The 22386-nt window shown below is 41.6% G+C and overlaps 1 protein-coding gene across 1 annotated transcript in view; it reads left to right on the top strand.

The window, feature by feature from the left end:
• Positions 1 to 21846, top strand: part of st6galnac (ST6 (alpha-N-acetyl-neuraminyl-2,3-beta-galactosyl-1,3)-N-acetylgalactosaminide alpha-2,6-sialyltransferase) — a 37577-nt gene extending 15731 nt beyond the window's left edge. Inside the window, exons 3-10 of the mRNA XM_079659094.1 lie at positions 10390 to 10693; positions 12010 to 12175; positions 13597 to 13771; positions 16931 to 17069; positions 17157 to 17260; positions 17949 to 18032; positions 18270 to 18369; positions 20066 to 21846. Coding sequence (XP_079515220.1) covers positions 10390 to 10693; positions 12010 to 12175; positions 13597 to 13771; positions 16931 to 17069; positions 17157 to 17260; positions 17949 to 18032; positions 18270 to 18369; positions 20066 to 20233 — 1240 coding nt within the window. The 3' untranslated portion in view covers positions 20234 to 21846. The remainder of the gene's footprint in view (positions 1 to 10389; positions 10694 to 12009; positions 12176 to 13596; positions 13772 to 16930; positions 17070 to 17156; positions 17261 to 17948; positions 18033 to 18269; positions 18370 to 20065) is intronic.
• The last annotated feature ends 540 nt before the right edge of the window (positions 21847 to 22386 follow it).

Here is a 22386-nt window from a genome sequence, read left to right on the forward strand (position 1 = left end):
ATCAGCTGTGCACCGTTATGGTGTAAATATAACCTATCTATGAATTAGATCAAATGTAAAAGTCAGCCGAATTACTATTGACACTGCAAGGAGACGTATTGTGTGAAGAGAAATTGAAGATGTTGTTTAATTGTTGATATATTTATGATCCACGTCAAGTATTCAGTTTCGGCGGCATTTCTTCAATCAATCAATCAATGTTTATTTATATAGCCCAATATCACAAATGTTACATTTGTCTCAGTGGACTTCACAGTTTGTACAGAATATCAGTATGACAATACGACACCCTCTGTCCTTAGACCCTCACATCGTACAAGGAAAAACTTCCAGAGAAAACCCCACAGTTTAAAGGGAAAAATGGGAGAAACATCAGGGAGAGCAACAGAGGAGGGATCCCTCTCCCAGGACGGACAGACGTGCAATAGATGCCGTGTATAAATTGAAAAGATAATACATTTGCAACATAGGTAGTCCAAATGTTTGGAAATGCATGTGTGTATAATAAGAAGATGAATCCACGAGGATATCCATCCAGGACTTATGATCCAGGACCACAGCCACGACTCAAGATCCAGGACTCGCAATCCATGACACAGGACCGCAGGATCATCCATGACTCCGGATCCCGGCGTATATAGACACCAAAAAGAAAGAAATTTGGGGAAGCTGGGTTAATCGGAACATGAGAGTACACAGGTATAGACAGAGAGAAGGAAGAAGTAATATGTCCCCCGACAAACTAAGCCTATATCAGCAAAACTAGGGGCTGAATCTAATCAGCCCTAACTATAAGCTTTATCAAAAAGGAAGGTCTTAAGCGCACTCTTAAAAACGGATAGGGTGTCTGCCGTCCGAACACAAACTGGAAGCTGATTCCACAAAAGTGGAGCTTGATAAGAAAAGGCTCTGGCTCCCATTGTACTTTTAGAGACTCTAGGAACAACCAACAACCCTGCATTCTTGGAACGCAATGCCCTAGTAGGACAATAGGGTATAATGAGTTCTTTAAGGTAAGATGGCGCCTGCCCATTAAGGGCTTTGTAGGCGAGAAGAAGAATTTTAAATTCTATCCTGTGTTCTATAGGGAGCCAGTGTAAGGCAGCCAGAACAGGAGTAATGTGGTCCCTTTTCCTAACTCTGGTTAGTACACGAGCTGCAGCATTTTGAATCAGCTGAAGCGACTTGACTGACTTCTTGGTACACCCTGATAATAAGGAGTTACAATAATCCAGCCTTAAAGTAATAAATGCATGGACTAGTTTCTCTGCATCGTTTTGAGGCAAGATATGCCTTATTTTTGCAATGTTACGTAGATGGAAGTAGGCGGTCCTTGAAATTGATTTTATGTGGGTGTTAAAGGATAAATCCTGATCAAATATAACACCAAGATTCCTTACAGTCTCACTGGAGGCCAAATTAATGCCATCCATAGTTAATATATCTTTAGATAATTTGTTTCGTAGATTCTTCGGGCCAAGTACAATAACTTTAAAAATTTAAGGTCATCCACGTTTTTAAGTCCTTGAGGCAGTCTTGAATTTTATTTAGATGATTAATTTCATAAGGCTTGATTGATAAATATAGTTGAGTATCATCCGCATAACAATGAAAGTTTACAGAATGATTCCTTATAATATTGCCTAACGGAAGCATATATAGGGTGAACAAAATAGGTCCAAGCACTGAGCCCTGTGGCACTCCATGGCTAACTTTGGTTTGCATGGAAGATTCATCGTTGACACGTACAAACTGAGAGCGTTCAGATAGATAGGACCTAAACCAGCCTAAAGCAGTTCCCTGTATGCCAACTAAGTGCTCTAGTCTTTGCAATAGGATATCATGGTCGATAGTATCAAATGCAGCACTAAGATCGAGCAAGACAAGAATAGAGACAAGTCCCTTGTCAGAGGCTATTAGAATGTCATTTGTGACTTTAACCAGAGCTGTCTCTGTGCTATGTTGTGTTCTAAAGCCAGACTGAAAATCTTCAAATAAATCATAGTTTTTTAAGTAATCACACAGCTGTTTTGCGACTGCTTTCTCAAGAATTTTTGAGAGGAACGGAAGATTAGAAATAGGTCTATAGTTGGCTAAAACCTCTGGATCGAGGTTGTGCTTTTTAAGAAGCGGTTTTCTCACTGCTACTTTGAATGATTGTGGAACATAGCCTGATAATAAAGACATATTCATAATATTTAATAAAGAAGTGCTAATTAATGGAAAAACTTCTTTTAACAGCTTAGTTGGAATCGGCTCTAAGATACACGTTGATGGTTTAGAAGAGAGAATCATTGAATTTAATTGTTCAAGGTTTATGGCTGAAAAGCATTCTAGTTTACTATCTAGTGTAATATTAGAACTTACGTTTCCGGGAGCTGTTGATAACACTATACTGGTCAAAGGCAAGAGGTCATTGATTTTGTTTCTAAGAGTAACAATTTTATCGTTAAAAAAGCACATAAAATCATTACTACTGAGTGCTATGGGAATAGAAGGCTCAGTCGAGCTGTGGCTCTCTGTCAGCCTGGCTACAGTGCTGAAAAGAAATCTTGCATTATTCTTATTCTCATCTATTAATGAAGAGTAGTATGCTGCTCTCGCTTTACGCAGTGCTTTCTTATATTCATTGAGAGTAATATGCCAAATTAAACGAGATTCTTCAAGTTTAGTGGAACGCCATATCCTTTCAAGTTGTCTCGACTTTTGCTTTATTTTGCAGGTTTCGGCATTATGCCATGGAGCTAATCTATGTTGTTTTATTTTCTTCTTTTTCAAAGGAGCAACAGAGTCTAATTTTATTCGCAGCGCATCTGTAGCACTATCAACAACATGATCAATTTGGGGTGGTGTACATTTTGTATAAGTTTCCTCCCCTACATGCAGACATGCTATCGAGTTAAGTATTGGTGGAATCTCTTCCTTAAATTTGGCTATAGCACTAACAGATAGGTTTCTGCTGCAGGAGCTTTTGGCTAATGCTTTGTAGTCTAGTAACAGTACTTCAAAAGTTACTAAGAAATGGTCGGATAAAGCAGGATTATGCGGTTCGACTAATAGTTGCTCAATTTCAATACCATAAGTCAGAACAAGGTCAAGAGTGTGATTATAGCAGTGGGTTGGTTTATTTACACTCTGACAGAAACCAACATAATCTAATATAGAGTTAAATGCAACAGTAAGGCTATTTTTATCATCGTCAACATGAATATTAAAGTCACCTACGATAATTACTTTATCTGTTTTAAGTACCATAGCTGATAAAAACTCAGAGAATTCTGATAAGAATTCTGAATAAGGACCTGGTGCACGGTACACTGTAACAAATAAGATTGGCTGCAAAGTTTTCCAGGTCGGATGCGTAAGACTGAAAATGAGGCTTTCAAAGGAGGTATAATTTAATTTTTGTTTAGTATTGATAAGTAAACTTGAGTCAAAGATTGCTGCAACTCCACCTCCTCGGCCCGTGCCTCAGGCAATATGAGTATTGATATGGCTGGGTGGAGTGGCCTCATTTATGCTGACATATTCTTCATGTCTCAACCAAGTTTCAGTGAGACAGCATATATCAATATTATAATCTGATATTAAATCATTTACCAGTATTGCTTTAGATGCTAGAGATCTTATGTTTAAGAGACCACATTTAATCTTCCTGTTTTGTTGCACTGTAGTAGTTGTTACATTTACTTTTATTAGGTTATTATGTATGACACCTCTATTAGGTTTTACCTTAAATTGTCCTTGGGCAGACACACACACCGTTAATATTGGGTATTTTATTGGGGTCGGGATTCCTATGGATGACTGCCTAGGAGAGACTGCGACTCTGCCTCCTGGTCTCAACTCCAGTTTGTCATGGATTAAGTCCACAGAGCCCTGAAATGTTTGCCGAAATGAGATTTGCACCTTCCAAAGTAGGATGAATGCCGTCTCTCTTAATCAGACCAGGTTTTCCCCAGGAGGCTGTCCAATTATTCACGAAGCCCACATTGTTTGCTGGGCACCACCAAGACAACCAGCGCTGAAATGATGACATGCGGCTATACATGTCATCATTGATCAGATTGGGGAGGGGACCAGAGAAGATTACGGTGTCCGACATTGTTTTAGCATAACTACACACCGACGCCACATTAAGTTTGGTGCATTCTGATTGGCGTAAACGAACATCATTACCACCGACGTGAATAACAATCCTACTGTATTTACGTTTATTTTTAGCCAGCAGTCTAAGATGCGCCTCAACGTCGCCCGCTCTGGCCCCCGGAATGCATGTGACTGTGGACGCTTCGGTCTCTAAATTCACGTGTCTCATAATAGAGCTACCAATAACCAGAGTTGGCTTCTCAGCGGGTGTCTCGCTGAGTGGGGAATATCTGTTAGATACGTGAACGGGTTGGTGGGGACCTGCGGGTTTCGCGTTATGCCCCTTCTGAACAGTCACCCATTCTCCCTGCTGCTCGGGAGTTGGCGGGGGATGGCTAAGAGGAGCTACCTTTTGCCGGTCCGCACCGGCTAACATGGGCTTTACTGTAGCTGAGTTATTTTCTAAGATGCGGAGCCGGGCTTCTATGGCTATGATTCCCGCCTCCAACCTAACAACTATACTACATTTAACACATGTATCGGTACCAGTAAAGGAGGTAGGGGAGTAACCAAACATGAGACAGTTAGAGCAGGAAATAGCACCCGAGGGTGGGGAAAGAGCCATGGCTAGCTATCAAGCTAAAGTAGCTACCGTTAGCAAACCCGAAAAGAGTGTAGGCAACTGTGGAGTTACAGTCGCTAAGAGAAGGAGAGTTTGTGAGTGCTTAAGCTGTAGTAACGTGTGATTACAACGTCAGGCAGTTGCCGTGATCAAGAGTTTTAAAACGATCGATTAAGTTAAGATAATAAGCTATCAGCAACAGAACAGGCACACGGGATACCCGGAGATGACAACAACAACCGGAAGTTACAACATGCTTACCGCAATAGTGGTCCGTGGTCTTCCAGTTTTTCCAAAGGTCTTCTCTATAAATAAAGAACTACGGCAGATCTGTAATATGTAATGCAGCCGAACCGTGTATTACAATGCCGTTATGTGATGACTTTCAAAGAGAAAAGCAAGAACACTCGGAATTAAGTATTATTTTATTATTTTAAAATGTTTTTCCGATTTCATATCATATAAACACCAAATCCCAACATGCATTGCGGCTAAAACATCCAATCGACAAGCTTAGACCATAGCTGAGGATCTTGGGTAATCGCTCGAAATGCCTACGTCTGTTTCCGGTTATTTTTATTTTGAAATTCAGTTCCTGACGGACGCCAAAAAAGCCAGAGATAATGGAACTAAACAAATAAATAAAAACAAGGATAATTGTGTGTTATTGGTGAGTAAATCACAGTGTGTTATTTTTGAAAAGAATAACAAATTAGAAGGAAAAAAAGATTAAAAAAATACAGATTTCAGTATTCTGAGGCTCTGAGCCCCATTTATTTTCCTCACAGACGGCAGCAAAAGTCCGATTGTGGCTCTCTATTGAGTAAGAACATGTTTTTATGAACCACACAGCTCCCGGTCTTCCTATGACACGTAATGCCGTGAGACTACCAATTGAAATACATTGCTTTTAAAATCGTGCTGTGCAACACGAAAAAAAGGGGAAAATCGTGTTGGTGAACACGAATCAATAGATTAAAAATTGTTTTGATGAACACGAAATGCCATGAGACTGGGTTGGGTGCGTGGATAGATAGAGGCCTGTAAAAACTGCCTTCAAAATAAAAGCGTTTACTCGGTCAATAACAAATATACCTAAAAAACACACCAAACATATTCTTGAGTGGAGCTTAAATTAAGAAATGTGTACTATATAATGTGATCAATAATAATTTAAAACAAACTACGTATAATTACCACATTATAACTGATTGAATGTAAAATGTAAGGACACAGTTATGAAGACATATCGGACATTTCCACTGGGTGACTAATTTCAATTGATGTTGACACCATCTCACAACACTCCTAAAATAACATTACTTTCTGAAGCACAATTTAAAATGTATGCTGTTTAAAATCTCAAATTAGATCTATTGTCCATCTATATTTTGATTTATTATTTAATGGAAACCGTCCATAATCAAAGAGTCATTCGAAGTCAATAAAATACTTATTTCACTTCAGGGTGATAGCAGGAAACCCCATCTAGTCAATCAGAGAAAATCAGGACAATCTGATGAAGAATTTCAAAATAAAATACTTTTGAAATCCCATATATGGGCTATCGTCCTTCTGTATTATACAAGAATAAATATAAAACTCTCAAATTATCAAAGACTTATTTCACTCCAGGGTGATAGCAGGACACCCCATCTAGTCACTCAGAAAGAATCTGGACAATCTGATGTACAGTTTCAAAATAAAAGACCTTTGAAGTCTCATATATGAGCTATCGTCCTTCTGTTTGTATCTAACAGTTCAAATGTTCGAATTACATTAAACCAGAATTGTCCCCCTTTTTTCTTTAACAGTGAAGAAAATTGGATATGTTAATGATATATTGACCGCAAAACTCAAAATGTCCCCGGTTTTAATTTTGAAAATCTGGTCACCTTACTACTTCTCTGAAGAACCAGCACCTTACCGTGGTAGAGAGGTTTGTGTGTCCTGATGAACCTGGGTGCTGTGTCCTCTGGAACATTGTGTTCCTGGTAGGGTCTCCCATGGCAAATTGGTCTCAGGCAAGGGGCCAGACTAAGATTGGTTCGCAAGACCTCATGAAAGAACGACAAAGAAGTGAGGATACCCGGCCCGGAGGAAGCCCCGGGTCCCCTTCTGGAGCCAGGCCCAGAAGGAGGACTCGTCGGCAAGCGTCTGGTGACCGGGCTTGCCACGGAGCCCGGCCGGGGAAACAGCCCGAAAAGGCAACGTGGGCAACACCTCCGCTTCTCCGTCCCGCGGGCCCACCACCTACGGGAAACAGCGATGGGGTCGTGTGCGCTGCCAGAAGGGTGGCAGTGAAGGCAGAGGGTCTCGACGGACCAGACCCGGGCGACAGAAGCTGGCTTTGGGGACGTGGAACGTCAACTCTCTGGGGGGGGAAGGAGTCGGAGCTTGTGCGGGAGGTGGAGCGTTACCAGTTGGATCTGGTTGGGCTCACCTCTACGCACAGCGTCGGCTCTGGAACCTTACTTCTGGATAGGGGTTGGACTCTATTCTTCTCCGGAGTTGCTCAAGGTGTGAGGCGCCGGGCGGGTGTGGAGATACTCACAAGTCCCCGGTTGGGTGCTTCGTTGTTGGAGTTTACCCCAGTGGACGAGAGGGTCGCCTCCCTACGCCTGCGGGTTATGGGGGGGGAAACTCTGACTGTTGTGTGTGCTTATGCACCCAACAGCAGTTCAGAGTATACGGCCTTCTTGGAGACCCTGGAAAGAGTCCTGTATGGGGCTCCTGAAGGGGACTCTTTAATCTTGCTGGGAGACTTCAACGCACATGTGGGCAATGATGGAGACACTTGGAGGGGAGTGATTGGGAGGAACGGCCCCCCTGATCTGAACCGGAGTGGTGGTTTGTTACTGGACTTCTGTGCTAGTCATGGATTGGCCATAACAAACACCATGTTCGAACATAAGGATGCTCATAAGTGTACGTGGTACCAGAGCACCCTAGGCAGAAGGTCCATGATCGATTTCGTTATCGTATCATCGGACCTGAGGCCGTATGTTTTGGACACTCGGGTAAAGAGAGGGGCGGAGTTGTCAACTGATCACCATCTGGTGGTGAGTTGGGTCGAGTGGCGGGGGAAGACTCTGGATAGACCTGGTAAGCCCAAACGTGTAGTTCGGGTGAACTGGGAACATCTGGAGGAGGCCCAAGTTCAGGAGGCCTTCAACTCACACCTCCGGCGGAGCTTTTCGGGCATTCCTGTGGAGGTCGGGGACATTGAACCAGAGTGGTCGGTGTTCTAAGCCTCTATTGCCGAATCCGCGGCGGGGAGCTGTGGTCTCAAGGTCCTAGGTGCCTCAAGGGGCGTTAACCCTCGAACCTCCTGGTGGACACCGGTGGTCAGGGAAGCCGTCCGACTGAAGAAGGAGGCCTTCAGGGATTTGTTATCCCGGGGGACTCCCGAGGCAGTTGCAAGGTACTGACAGGCCCGAAGGGCAGCAGCCTCAGCCGTGGCCGAGGCAAAGCAGCAGGTGTGGGAGAAGTTTGGAGAAGACATAGAAAAGGACTTTCGGGCGGCACCAAAGTTGTTCTGGAAAACTGTCCGACACCTCAGGAGGGGGAAGCAGGGAACCATCCAAGCTGTGTACAGTAAGGATGGGACGTTGTTGACCTCAACTGATGGAGTGTTAGGGCGTTGGAAGGAGCACTTTGAGGAACTCCTGAACCCGACAACTCCGCCCTCTTTGTTAGAAGTAGAGCTGGAGTATGACGGGGGATCGACACCAATCTCCCGGGGGGATGTCACTGAGGTCGTCAAACAACTTCACGGTGGCAAAGCCCCGGGGGTGGATGAGATCCGCCCAGAAATGCTGAAGGCTCTGGATGTTGAGGGACTGTCATGGTTGACACGTCTCATCAACGTTGCGTGGAAGTCGGAAACAGTACCGAAGGAGTGGCAGACCGGGGTGGTGGTTCCCCTTTTTAAAAAGGGGGATCAGAGGGTGTGTGCCAATTACAGAGGCATCACACTACTCAGCCTCCCCGGGAAAGTTTACTCTAAGGTACTCGAAAGGAGGGTCAGGCCGATTGTCAAACCTCAGATTGAGGAGGAACAATTCGGATTCCGTCCTGGTCGTGGACCGACGGATCAGCTTTTTACTCTCGCAAGGATCCTGGAGGGGGACTGGGAGTACGCTCATCCAGTCTACATGTGTTTTGTAGACTTGGAGAAGGTGTATGACCGGGTTCCCAGGGAGTCACTGTGGGAGGTGCTGCGGGAGTATGGGGTGAGGGGGTCTCTACTCAGGGCCATCCAATCTCTGTACTCCCAAAGCGAGAGCTGTGTCCGGGTCCTCGGCAGTAAGTCGGACCCATTTCACGTGAGGGTTGGCCTCCGCCAAGGCTGCGCTTTGTCACCAATCCTGTTTGTAATATATATGGATCGGATTTCGAGTCGTAGTCGTGGGGGAAGGGTTCTGCAGTTCGGTGGACTAAGGATTGCACCACTGCTTTTTGCAGATGATGTGGTTCTGATGGCTTCATCGGTCTGCGACCTTCAGCACTCACTGGATCGGTTCGCAACCGAGTGTGAAGCGGCTGGGATGAGACTAAGCACCTCCAAATCTGAGGCCATGGTTCTCAGCAGGAAACCGATGGACTGTCCACTCCAAGTAGGGAATGAGTCCTTACCCCAAGTGAAGTAGTTCAAGTATCTCGGGGTCTTGTTCTCGAGTGAGGGAACAATGAAGCGTGAGATGGGTCGGAGAATTGGAGCAGCGGGAGCGGTACTGCAGTCGCTTTAACGCACCGTTGTGACGAAAATGGACTAGGAGTTGAACCGCTCCTCCTTCGCGTCAAAAGGAGCCAGTTGAGGTGGTTCGGGCCCCTAGTTAGGATGCCACCTGGGCGCCTCCCTAGGGAGGTGTTCCAGGCACGTCCAGCTGGGAAGAGACCAAGGGGTAGACCTAGGACCAGGTGGAGGGATTATATATCTTCGCTGGCCTGGGAGCGCCTTGGGATCCCCCAGTCAGAGCTGGTTGATGTGCCCAGGGAAAAGAAAGTTTGGGGCTCTCTGCTGGAACTGCTACCTCCGCGACCCGACCACGGATAAGCGGGAGAAGATGGATGGATGGATGGATGGTCACCTTACTGTATCTGGCCGTTGAATATGAATCTGGAGTGAGAAGCTAGTTAGCTTAGCATATAGCCTGGAAACATGGAGAAATTTGGCTAACCTGCTTGAGGTTAATGTCCCCCAGCATCTCAAAACTCTCTTTTTGTGTCCATCCATCCATCCATCTTCTCCCGCTTATCCGTGGTCGGGTCGCGGAGGTAGCAGTTCCAGCAGAGAGCCCCAAACTTTCTTTTCCCTGGCCACATCAACCAGCTCTGACTGGGGGATCCCAAGGCGCTCTCTTTTTGTGTGTTTTATAGAAACATCAAGATATGACATGAGCTTTCTAGATTACTTTTTGAAATAGCCAGCCATCTGTTTCATAGTAGGCTATTCCAGTCTTTATGCTAAGCTAATTAGCGGCTGGCTCTAACTTCAAAGTAGAGTGGTATCAATCGCATATCACACATCAAGAACACAAATAAGCATGATTCCGACAAAGTTGAACTGTTTTTTCAAGAGTGAACCTTATGGGATCATGTTGAGAGAGTGAGAGGGATCAGCTGATTTGCTTCCTGCTGCGACTCACTGCCAAATCCTGTTCTGTCCTCCACAGCAACTTCCTAGACTTTGGGAAGCTTCTTGACCAAGAGGGCATCAACGACCAGTCGACCCCTATCTCCACCTTAGACCGAGAGCTCCCTGTTGAAACCAAACCAGAAGAGAACAGTGTTGTTCCCAATGTCCCAGATGTCCCAAATGTCCCAGAATCCAGTTCTAGGTCTGATGGCGTGGGTAAACCCAGGACCATCAACAAAGCCCCCCCACTGCCCCAGCAGCAGCCCCCAAAGGCCCACGGACCCACAGAGCCCTCCTTCATCGGAGACACCTACATGAGTGAAGTCTTCCCACCACAAACGGTAAGTTCCAAATGTGCTGGTATGACCTATAAGACCTCTAAAAAAAACCTGTGAATGTTTATGTCTGAATAAACACCTTCAAATTATTGTAAATTAATAATGTATTTATATCTGTGGATCATAGTGCTTTAGTAACACATGCTTTCATTGTGCTGGATATGTTGTTATAGGATGGGTGTCACAGTTGTCTGTTGTTCTAGTAAATCCTTCATAACAAATCAAACGTTGTCGCCTGAAGCTGGGCTCTGCTTTTTGTTCCTAGTATATTTTTGTACGCAAGGTAGATATGACAACTCAAATCTGCCTCAAAATATTAGGAGTGATTTTAGTGTTCTGGCAGAAAACGCAACATCCCAATATTTTACATATTTTACACAGGCTGAATTGTTATTCCATAGAGAAGCAGTGGCGTATAACACAATTACCTAGATACATACATTCATTGAGGTTTGTAACCTTTTCATGCTACCTTGTCTGTGTGCATGTGGTTTTATATGTATTGCACTGTAATGCCCTTGTAAGTATCCTAATGAATATGTCTGTGGATAAAAGCTCTTGTGGTTAGCGCTGTTCTTTGGCAGCTGTGTTTTTCCTACATTATTGCTCCCAGTAGAGTGAGAGTCCGGAGGTTAATCTTGAGGTTGTGCTTTTGGCTTTATATTATGATCATGTGGGACACACTTCTATGTTGCTGCTAATCCATAGAAAGTAGGGATAGTACTGTATGTGTGTTGTTAGATCAAAAGAATTCACAAACGTAATAGATAACAATAATTTTAACTTTAATTTAATTGATTAATAATTAAAGTATCTACCTTTTTTAATTATGTTAAAGTGTACAATGTTATATAGCAAGCAAGATTGGTATACATCAAATAATATGAATTTAATATTGTTGGCAACATTTTAGAACAAAAATATTTTAAAAAACTATAAAATTACAATTTATTGTGAAAAAATAAAGGAAATGTATGTGTGTATAAATGGAAAATAATTTGGATAACACAGCAGATATGCTATTTTGGTAGCTTTTTTTGACAAAACTGTGAGTTGGTGTGAAAAGCTATTCCGTATTTGTTTATTTAAATCTGACTTCTTTCAGTGATAACATTTAGGGTGATGAAGATCTAACGATTGACAAATTACGTAAGAATGAACTTGTGATTAGGCTTCCAAATAAGTTTTGAAGTGCCAAGGAATATTCCCTTCATCTGAAAGTATCTTGTAAAAAAACAAAACATGTTTGGTATCTGAAATAGAGGAGCAGATAAGATGTGTGACAATGTTAACAACCAGGCTGTACCTGTTTCCCTCAGGAATGCACAGATAGTATCCAAAGACTGGCCGCCAAAACAGAATTTGGTCTACGGTTTCTGAACAACATTCCAGTCGTGCAGTGGGCCCAACACGTCACTCAGGAAAGTTACCAGCGTCTGAGCAAGTACCCAGGAACACATGGCTGGGGGGGGATCGATTACAAAAGTGAGTTTTTGTTATTCTATATGTTTTTTTCCCATTAAAGAGGACATATTATGCTCATTTTCAGGTTAACATTTGTATGTGTTGCTTCTTCCGTGAGATGTTTCCATGCTTTAATGCTGCAGCACCTCTTTTCACCCTCTGTCTGAAACCAGAGCCCAGTCTGCTCTGATTTGTTAGCTGGCCAGCTCTGTTGTGATTGGTCAACCGCTTAGAGATGTTCCTGGAGTGTGTTGGAGCGGTAGCCAATAGAAGATGTAACATAGTGCTGTCACTACCTATGGGGGGAATGAAGATGTTAGGCTTTGCAGACCATTTACATGCACTAAAACCTATATGACACACTACAGGAAAGCCCCAAAAAGCATAATATTGTCTCTTTATGATACATTTTTTTATTTCCCTGCCTTTTTTGTTTCTATTTCTTTAAAGGTGTATTTATGAATATACTAACCCCTTAGAGTTTGAGGCCCTTGCTTTTTTGTATCTACCACATAAATATTTTTGAATGAAGTGCAGTATTTTACAAGAATGTACATGACCTTTTAAAACCTATTTGAGATATCCTGTCAACATGAACTCCTGTTATGCATGTGTTGATACAATGCACATATAATTCAAATGACATTCGTATTAGACTTGTTGTGTAGAGATCAAAGGTTGAAGAAAGCTGTTTGTTTGCATGCCAAATGTTAAGAAAATATCACTCGACACCAGGTTGAGAATCAATAATCAGGTTATAGTTTATTCTTGCAAGAAGGAGCAGAGTTAAATCACATACAAAGGAGATGGGTTAACTCACACGCATGGGGTATGTTGCTCGCCGGAGCAGCAAAAAACATCAGGCTTATATAGTCCAAAACACGGAGATAGATAACAACAAAGTCGTAAATCGAGGTGGCACTAATATCAGCCGCGGGTGTCGGAAAGTATATGTAGGAGACAACAAGTATGTGCCTGTCTCCTCATAAAGATCAACAACCTGAAATGCCCTGCCTCCTCTTATCATAAAGAGGCCGCTGCAAGGTCGTACACAGTTCAGTCACACATGATATCAGTGCATTAAAACAAACCCAAAGAGGAGACAACAGTATTTCTCCAACACCAAATGTATCCAGAGAAGGCACAAAGTATTTTGGATAATTTGAGGACATGTGGGCCTCATCACAGTTAAGATGATTATCATGTTGAGATAATTGGAGCTTCCTGTCTCTGTGCCTACACATGCAGCCTCGGGAGGGTTCTTCATTTCAGATCAATCACAAATAACTGGATCTGTGGGTGGGTGCAATTATATAAGTACAAAAAAAACTGTCGTTCAACAACTGAATCTTTTATTCACTAGTCAAGGATTTAAAAAAAAGCTGTTAAGACTTTGTTTAATAAATCTTATCGAGATTAACTCTATTTTTCTGTTTCCACAGTGTTGGTGGATACTCTGTCCGTCCTCAACTCTTCTGCTAACTGGCGGATGTTGGATGACTGGAAGGATCGTGGAGATAAATCAGAGTGTATCCGCTGTGCTGTGGTAGGGAATGGTGGGATACTGAAGGATTCAAAGAAAGGGAAGGAGATCGACAGTCACCACTATGTCTTCAGGTACATGTCCTACATTGAGAGTATCCTAACTAGAGCTAAATTCTACCCAACAGTCAATTCCATTGATTTCCATCCATTTTAGATAAGGCCACTTTAATCAAAGGAAGTTTAATTTAACCTGCAGTTCGGTGTATTTAGCTGTCAAAGTCGCTATACTTTACCGTGTTATATTTAAGCAATAGCTCACGACAGGCCGTGGTATATGCTCATTATATCACAGCTAAGGGGCGTGGTTCGGCCCGACGCGAAGCGGAGGGTCGACAATCCCCTTAGCTGTGATATAATGAGCATATATCACGGCCTGAAGTGAGCTATTGCTTTTATAAAACGGTTACCAACTGTGGCAATATGAAAGAAAAATACACACTCTAATTTATTAGATTGGGCTTCCAGTAGCTCTGGAAAGAGCTTTCGCACCTGTGGCCACTAACGGTCATAATTTCTCTGCTTTGTTTCAAGACCCGCATCAGAAAGCTTTTGAATGGTGGTACTTTTCCAGTTGGTCTACCTGCTCTTCACGGAGCTCTGCATGTCGTAGTTTAGGTGCTTTTTTTCTGGAGATAGGCACTGCTCAATGCACTCCTCCATACTATAGTAAGACCCCCCCCGGAGGTCGAAGTTAATCTCAAATGTTTCCATTTTATGCTTTGTAAGTTTGTTTCGTAACGGAAGAAATTTAAATATATTTATAAAAACTGACAAGTCAAATCAAGCAATCTGATTGGTCGATAGCGTTTTTGCGGACCTCTTTGATTACAGATTTCAAAACATCGTTGCTTGCTTTAAAAGTAGCACAATTTATTATGTTAAACCTTCAAAAGTATCTAGATATCCCTGCCCTAATGCCAAAGGAACTGCACACTGAATATGTTTTGCCGTTTGATGTCTATGTCTGGACCGCTGCGTCAAAAAGGAGGGCTTCTGCCCCGTTACTTCTCCGCTGCTTTCTTGTTCCAGTATGTTTCAGCCCAACGGTATACTGTTTTTCTCAGACGCGGAGGGATACTGACTTGTTGTGAAAAGTAACTTACAATTCTACCCGTGGTATACGCTCAGTATATCACGGCTAAGAACCAATCAGATTGCTTGATTTGACTTTACCGTGTTATATTGTTAAATAAACTAAAATCTTTATATATCGCCTACGAATATATCAATGATTTTATCTTAATGTACACAATTTGTGTCATTTATTAACTTAGATTTAGTACAAAGTCCAAAATGTATCTGAACCAACTAAAACATACATACACATATTTTTTAAGAGCATGCCCAAATCAAAAGCATATTTTCCTCTTATAGCAACTTTGATTTAATAATTATAAGATTAACTTTCATGCCCCAAACCCTAAATAGGAACCTCACAGTTGCCTAGTATTTATAATCAAAAAATATAAGTGTATTACCTTTGAAAATTCATTATGTAAACCTAAATCACAAGTAATGAAAGTGAAAGGCAAAATCTTTAAAAAGCTGTTAAAAACTAAACAAAAGGGTATTTCATGTAGATTGAAATGTTTCCACCACAGTGTGCAGACCCAACACTCATCGTTTAATACACAGGCTACTACCACAGCTCTGGTTAGGAATCGTGTCTTAGTCCCACAAGCTGCATCTGAACTGTCAGATTGCTCAGAGTTTATTTCTCAGGTCCTGTCACACGCTGGGTCTCGGGCTACAGCGAGCAGGATGTGTGTTCAGGATGTCTCTATGGATGTTTGCACACCAACAGCTGGTGTCTCTGAATTACCATCCATTTATCTCACAGCAACATTCTTTAGTAAATCTACTGTGACTTTCTGTGTTGACTATTTAGATCAGGGATGGGCAAATGGCGGCCCGCGGGCCGCATGCGGCCCCCACCTCCTCTTTTTGCGGCCCTCAGATTAATTTATAAACCAAGTAATTAATCAAATAAAAAATAAATAAATAAATGTTTTTACTTGTAGTACTGATACCGTCCACTAGACTCCTAGTTACGTCGCGAGCTGCGTACATGATTTCAAATACCGCAAAATAATCTGTGACGTATTTGTGTGTATTGTGTATCTCACAAGAAACACCAGCTGTTGTTATGCCTGCTGTGACGTTAAGTTGCCTCTTGTAATTATGCCTTTACAAGCTTAAAAGTTGTTTTTATCATCTGAATTTGGCGAAACAAGTTTAATATTCTTAAAACCAAGACTTTGTTTATTTGAAATCAGATGAAAACAAACTGTCACGGACCCTGCCGTGTTATCTATGATTACTACGCTTTTCATTCATAATTTCAGCGGGAGGGAGGGGGAGTGGTGCTGAGGAACAGCAGAGTGCGGGCTGACAGGTGTCTGTGTTGTGACATTCCCCTTATTGTGGAATAAGGGGAATGCAGAGACTGGCTACAAGTGGTTCAGGTTAGACAACTAATGTCTGGGTTAGTGTTTATGACTTCATGTGTATGTCATTTTAATGGTTAATCTCAATACACACACATTTCCCGTGCTTTCCAATAGTTTAAAAATAGTTTTATTCCACTGTTTAATAACCTGTTCAATACAAACATGCCACTTGTAAAAATGAAATCAAATTTCTGTGAACTGATATTTGTTTAGTGAGCTTATTAGAGGATGTTCCCATTTTTTGGGGATGTTCCCTTTGATTGTAAAATGTCAATGAAGATGTCAGACTTAGTATATTTGTTAATAATTACATACAACACATGGAATTTTTGTGTGTGTGTGTTCCAAGTGAATCTGCGGCCCCCTGGTGGCCAGTACATCAATGATGTGGCCCCCACCACCATCAAAGTTGCCCATCCCTGATTTAGATCGTGGTTGTTTGTTTGCGCTTTTTGTAATAAATGCATTTAAATTGCATTTTCGTTGTAGGCTTCAATGCTAAACAATTAGTAACCTGCATTTTATTATGTAATTGTGGCATTAGCCAAGCTTGTTGAATATTGTCTTCCAGGAGCGTCAGCTATAATAATAATAATAATAATAATACTGCTTTTATTATATGTTAATTAATAATTATTGTTATTATTGATTTAAAATGTATATATACCATACCTTTACTTTGATCATTTACATATTGTGTTACTCGACTGCCTATGCAGATGGGCCCCCTGTAACAAATACATTTTTATTTATTGAATTTGTGGACGCTTGTGTTCTTTAGGACCAATGGGGCCATCACTAAGGGCTTTGAGCAGGACGTGGGCTCTCGGACCACCCACTACACGTTCTCCACCAACACAATGAGGAACTCCATGAGGGCCTACTCCGGTGCTGGGTTTAGAGGCCCCCCTAAGTCTAGTGTGAGAAGAAATCCTCCATAAACTGCAAAAATGTCGACATACCACATTCAGGCTTGAGTCACCTCACACTCTGTTCTCCTCCAACAGGAAACCCGATACGTTTTTCTGCCGGACCACGGCCTTGATTACCTGCTGATGAAGGCTGCGGCAACACACACAAAAGTAGAGACAGGACCTGAGCGGAACAAAAAGTAAGCAACACTCTGCTGCTCTCATAATGAGGATGCAGTTTGACTCACAATAATGTCCTTTGTATGTCACTGGTTTTTATTCCTTTAGTTTAACTGTCCTTTAACTCAAACCGGATAACGCATTGAGCCGTTTGTTCTCAATGACAATGTTCACACACCCTAAATCATATGCTGCTTTGTCTATTTTGCTTAAAATGGAACCATTATTTACAAAATTGAGGTTATAAAACAAATGAGAAGTAGGGTAATTTTCGCATAGACTCCTCTAAAACTGGACGCCCTGCTGTATACTGAGAGAATGCAAGTTAGAACGTCCCTGTTCAGTTTCTGAGTGTGCCGCTTGTTTTATAAAGAGCAGCCTCCCTGTGTTAGACAATAAGCTGGTGGTTCGTGCAGTTTGTTTACCCACATAAGATTTTAAACCTCACTGTGCTACGCCCTAATCTCTACAGTTTACATATTCACACCCTATCAAGTGTCACAGCCCTTGTGGCTAGCTAGAGAAAGCTCATGCTAATCATGCTAACCCTAGCATGTGCAGTAAACACCACATTCAGATTCGATTTATAATTGGTCTGCACATGGTAAAGATTTATTTTATCTTCTTATGAACGTTTACTCTTTTTAACTAGTGACCGTTTTTATGATTCGGCTTTTTTTCCTATTAATTTCACATTTAATTCCACAGTCCATCCGACTACTTTGGAGCGGATGTGTCAGCAAAAAAGCTGAAGATATACCATCCTGATTTCGTCCGTTACCTCAGAAACAGGTGAGCGAATTATTCACGGAACAGGTGAGCAGACGGAAAGCAGGGCTCACATTTCAAATAGTAGGAAATTAGATTAAATTAGGTGGGCGGGGGGGGGGGGGGGGGGGGGGTGAAACCAGAGTGAGCCTCTGACAAAATGTCCCACACAATATCAGAGGGGAAAAAGAGGAAGTGCTCACTAATAAATTGACCTTCCTCTTTTTCTTTTACATTTTTTTCTTGTTGTCTTTGTTTCAGGTTCCTTCGATCTCATATCATGCAAACCAAATATAGGAACCTGTACCGTCCGTCAACGGGGGCTGTGATGCTGTTGGCTGCTCTGCACACCTGCGACCAGGTGGCATTCAGTGTTACTTTAAGAAATAGTCACTGTCAGTCAGCTGTGTGTTTACTGTAGGGCAAGGCTGCACGTGAGAATGTTTGACTCTTGGCATTTGGGCCTTGCACATCCTGTTATCTCTAATTATATGCTGCTATTGACTCTTCTAGACCAGGGGTTCCCAAAGTGGGGGTCGCGAGATGATTACAAAATAAAAATGAAAAAAAAAAAAAAATGCATAGACATTTTCAGGGGCGGAGTAGCCATCTGTATAATTTCCCCGCAACGAGGCTCCCCCTTTGACAATCCACTAGCGCAGTGTTTCTCAAACTTTTTCATACCAAGGACCACTTAACCAATAAAAAACACTCATGGACCACCTAACTCCACAAATATCCAAAAACAATAGGCCTGCTTACCCATTCCAACAGTAAATAACAAATTACAGCCTAATAATGACAGCTTAACCTTCTCTATATCGCCTCGATCACATATTAAATCAACAATACAAATACAGATTGTATAAGCATTTAGTTCAAATGCGATTTAAAATCCTCTCAGGTTTTACACCTCTTATTAGGAAATTTAGACTACATTTATTATGTAGTATTATTTTAAGCACGAGTTTATGGCCGAGCCAACAGACTCACAGATTGTTGGCTACTGAGAGATATGCAAAATAATTGTTTTTACGGAAACAGAGGGGTTTTAGATTGCCATAAGGCTGTTGACGGTCTTATTATAGGCTGCATCCATTGGTTGGTTTTGTGGCACATTTTTAACGCTGTGCCAAATTGGGCAAGCATGCAGGCAAACTTGAGGAGCGCACACAGGGTGGAGTGAGGTTGAGCGATGGAGAGAAAGGGAGAGAGAGAGATTGAGCGAGGCAGATAGCGTGTGCAGCGGTCTGCTTGCGCACAGAGCCGGAGTTTGTAAGAGAGCCGGCTTGAGAGTCAATTTCTCTTAAAAATATAATTGATTGCCAGCCTCCCTTGTCCCTGGCAAATCAGTTACGTTGGTAACATAACTGATTTCTTCTAATGTGCCTGCCTGCATCTGGCGCTGAGTTGCCATATTCCTTTCATGAACCACTTCCTGATATCCATTGTTGCAGATAAATATAAATGATAATAGCCAAACTAACCTAGCAAGAGTAAACTGACAGGCTGCTGTGCCGCATCTCACTCAAAAACCCACACGACTCAACCCAGCGAAAAACCAGTCTCGCGCGCAGCCTTTCATTCAGAATTTCATTCAGAATTTCATAGCAAAATAAAAAAAATGATATTAAACTAATCTTTCAACATAGTTTAAAACAAAAATAAATATTACGACAGAGCCCTACAAATAACAACCATAAACATAATAATAAAACAATTAAAATGTTGTATTCAGCCCTGATTAAAACTCCCCCCTCCCCGTCGACAGGGGGTCGCCAGTCTCTGGCACTGTTATTTTGGGGGTCGCGGGCTGAAAAGTTTGGGAACCCCTGTTCTAGACCACAGTTCAGTGCCATCGTGAAAAATTGTCCTTAATAATCTCTGTCAAACCTGTTTTTCAAGCTGTCTTTAGTTTAGTTGACAGGGATGACAGTGAGTCATGCTTGAATCATGATATACATTTAATCAGAATAAATCTCTGTTTAGATTTCTAGAAGATAAGATGGCAGAATTTGTTGTCCTGACTGTTTTTTGTGTCTCTTTTGTTGATGAAGGTGAGTGCCTACGGCTTCATGACCCCGGACTTTAAGAAGTACTCGAACCACTACTACGACAGCGTCTACCACTCGGTGGGCTTCTACGTAAACCACGACTTCCGTATGGAACTGTCCCTATGGCAACAGCTGCACCAGGCGGGCCTCATAAAACTCTATATGCGTTAGTGGATTCAGGAAGACTTGACATCACATCTTCCTGTCTACAGTCTGCAGTTTTGGGAAACAGGAAGTCCCGCCTACCTAGGCTCTAAATGACTTATTCAAGAATCTCTGTACTGAGCTGAAAGAAAGAAGAGGAAACAAATGTCATGAAGGAAAACTTTTTTATTTTTAAGTAAAATGCTGTGATGGTTCAGCATGGGGAATTTTAGATATATATTTTTTATTTATAATCATTTTTTCCTCTCCCAAAAAACATTTTTTGGTGATTTGCTCATTAAAACAGGTCCAGACATCAGGGTTAAAATGAGACTAAATTTGATTAAACTGATTTTGAGCAACGTTGTTAGTCCACTTTCATTCACACAAATGTTGAATGGATTGCCATCATATGAAATGTTGTTAAAATATATGTTACAATATACCCGTCACCCAAATTAAGCAAATCACCAAAACGATGTTTACTAGGCTGAGTTTAAAACGTATCATACAATCAGTCTCTGCCTGAGTTACAGTGGTGTCTGTCACTGTGTGATGCAGCGCTGGGACAAGGGACAGGACTGCAATTGAGTGGGCTACTCGCTTAAAATATCCTGCTCTAAATAGACCTCAGAGCTCTGCTGGCAGTGGCCAACGTCTATTCTGACGTTAACTCAGATGATGTTCTCCCTCCGGGTCTGTGTGTGGTGTTTACTGTGGAAGGATACACTGAGAGAATAGAGCTCTAATATTTGAACCTGTAGGTGTATTTACTTTAAGGGACTTAATTTATTTGTTATTGTTCTTACCTTTTTTTTAAGCATACAAATGTACTTTCTTCTTTTTACACTGCCATAATATGAAAACTGTGAGTGCCTTTTCTTTGAATGTGAACCAGCAGCTTGGGTTTAGCATTGTGCATTTCTGAGGCGATTAAGGACGTCTCCACCACAACACAAAGAGGAATGACCGTGGCATTTTCCTTCAGTTTGGATTTTATGGGACGGTTGCCGAGGACTCCTTTGGGTTTACTGCTTGTTCAGCCGCCACACCTTCTCTTTGGAAATTAAGGGCAAAGTTCCTTTAGGTTTAAAGTCCACCTCGCTCTAACTAGGGCTGCTCGATTATGGCAAAAATCATAATCTCGATTATTTGGGTCAATAATTGATATCACGATTATTAAAAACGATTATTCATTTACTTTGAAAACATCCATTTATTGGAAAAAAATTGAACAGTATGTTTTTAACAGTTGATTACCCTGAACTTTAAGTATAATTAAACTGAAAAACCAATAAAAAAATAAAACAATAATAATCGTTTTATTTCGATTACGTTGTTTTCGTAATCGTTGCAATCATTGCGATTAAAATATGATTAATTGAGCAGCCCTACCTCTAACCCAATCATCGCATTCTTAAATTAAGAAAAGAAACCAAAGACATCAGTAAATCAGGGAATGTGTGTGTATCTTTATGTAATATTGAATCTCAACATATTCAGATAAAGTGATCCAGTCATATGATACTTGATTCGAATTTTACAAAGTGCAACAGGGGCAGGAGAAACCTTTTTTTTTTTATGGTGCAATTTCTTGAGGTTTACTTTTTTAGTCTGTATTAAATCAAATTGTGATTGTATCTCCTAGTTTGTGTTTCTTTCTTGGTTAGTCACAGCAACGTACAGGTCCAGGTTTGGATCATTTCCAAAAGAAGGAACATTTGCTCTGGATGTAAATGTGGATTCCTGGAAAGAATTAGTGTTCAATTGGCACACTTACATTTCTAATACTAAATAATAATCATTTATTTATTTTTTAAATCAAGCATCTTTTTTAATGGAACCCTACAGTGGCGGGGTGCAAACATCATAGAACAGAACAAAACATTTCCATTAGGAGAAACGGCTGCAGTTTCAAAACGCTGCAAATATAAGAACACAAATGTTCCGAAACACATGCAAATTAGGAAAGATAGTCACCAACTTGACAACAGCATTGCAACCCTTACTGAAAGCGCTGCAGAAACCAAAAGCTGCAAATACAAAATACTGGAAATAAATAAATTCTGCAAGACAATCACGATCTGCTGTAACCAACGAGCTAATGTAGCTAACCTAGTCATTTAATATATACTGACAAAACACTTACAATTATAAAACAGACTTACTCTGCGAAAGTG

This window comes from Notothenia rossii (genome assembly GCF_949606895.1).
Source record: "Notothenia rossii genome assembly, chromosome: 11".
In the NCBI taxonomy this organism is placed as follows: domain Eukaryota; kingdom Metazoa; phylum Chordata; class Actinopteri; order Perciformes; family Nototheniidae; genus Notothenia; species Notothenia rossii.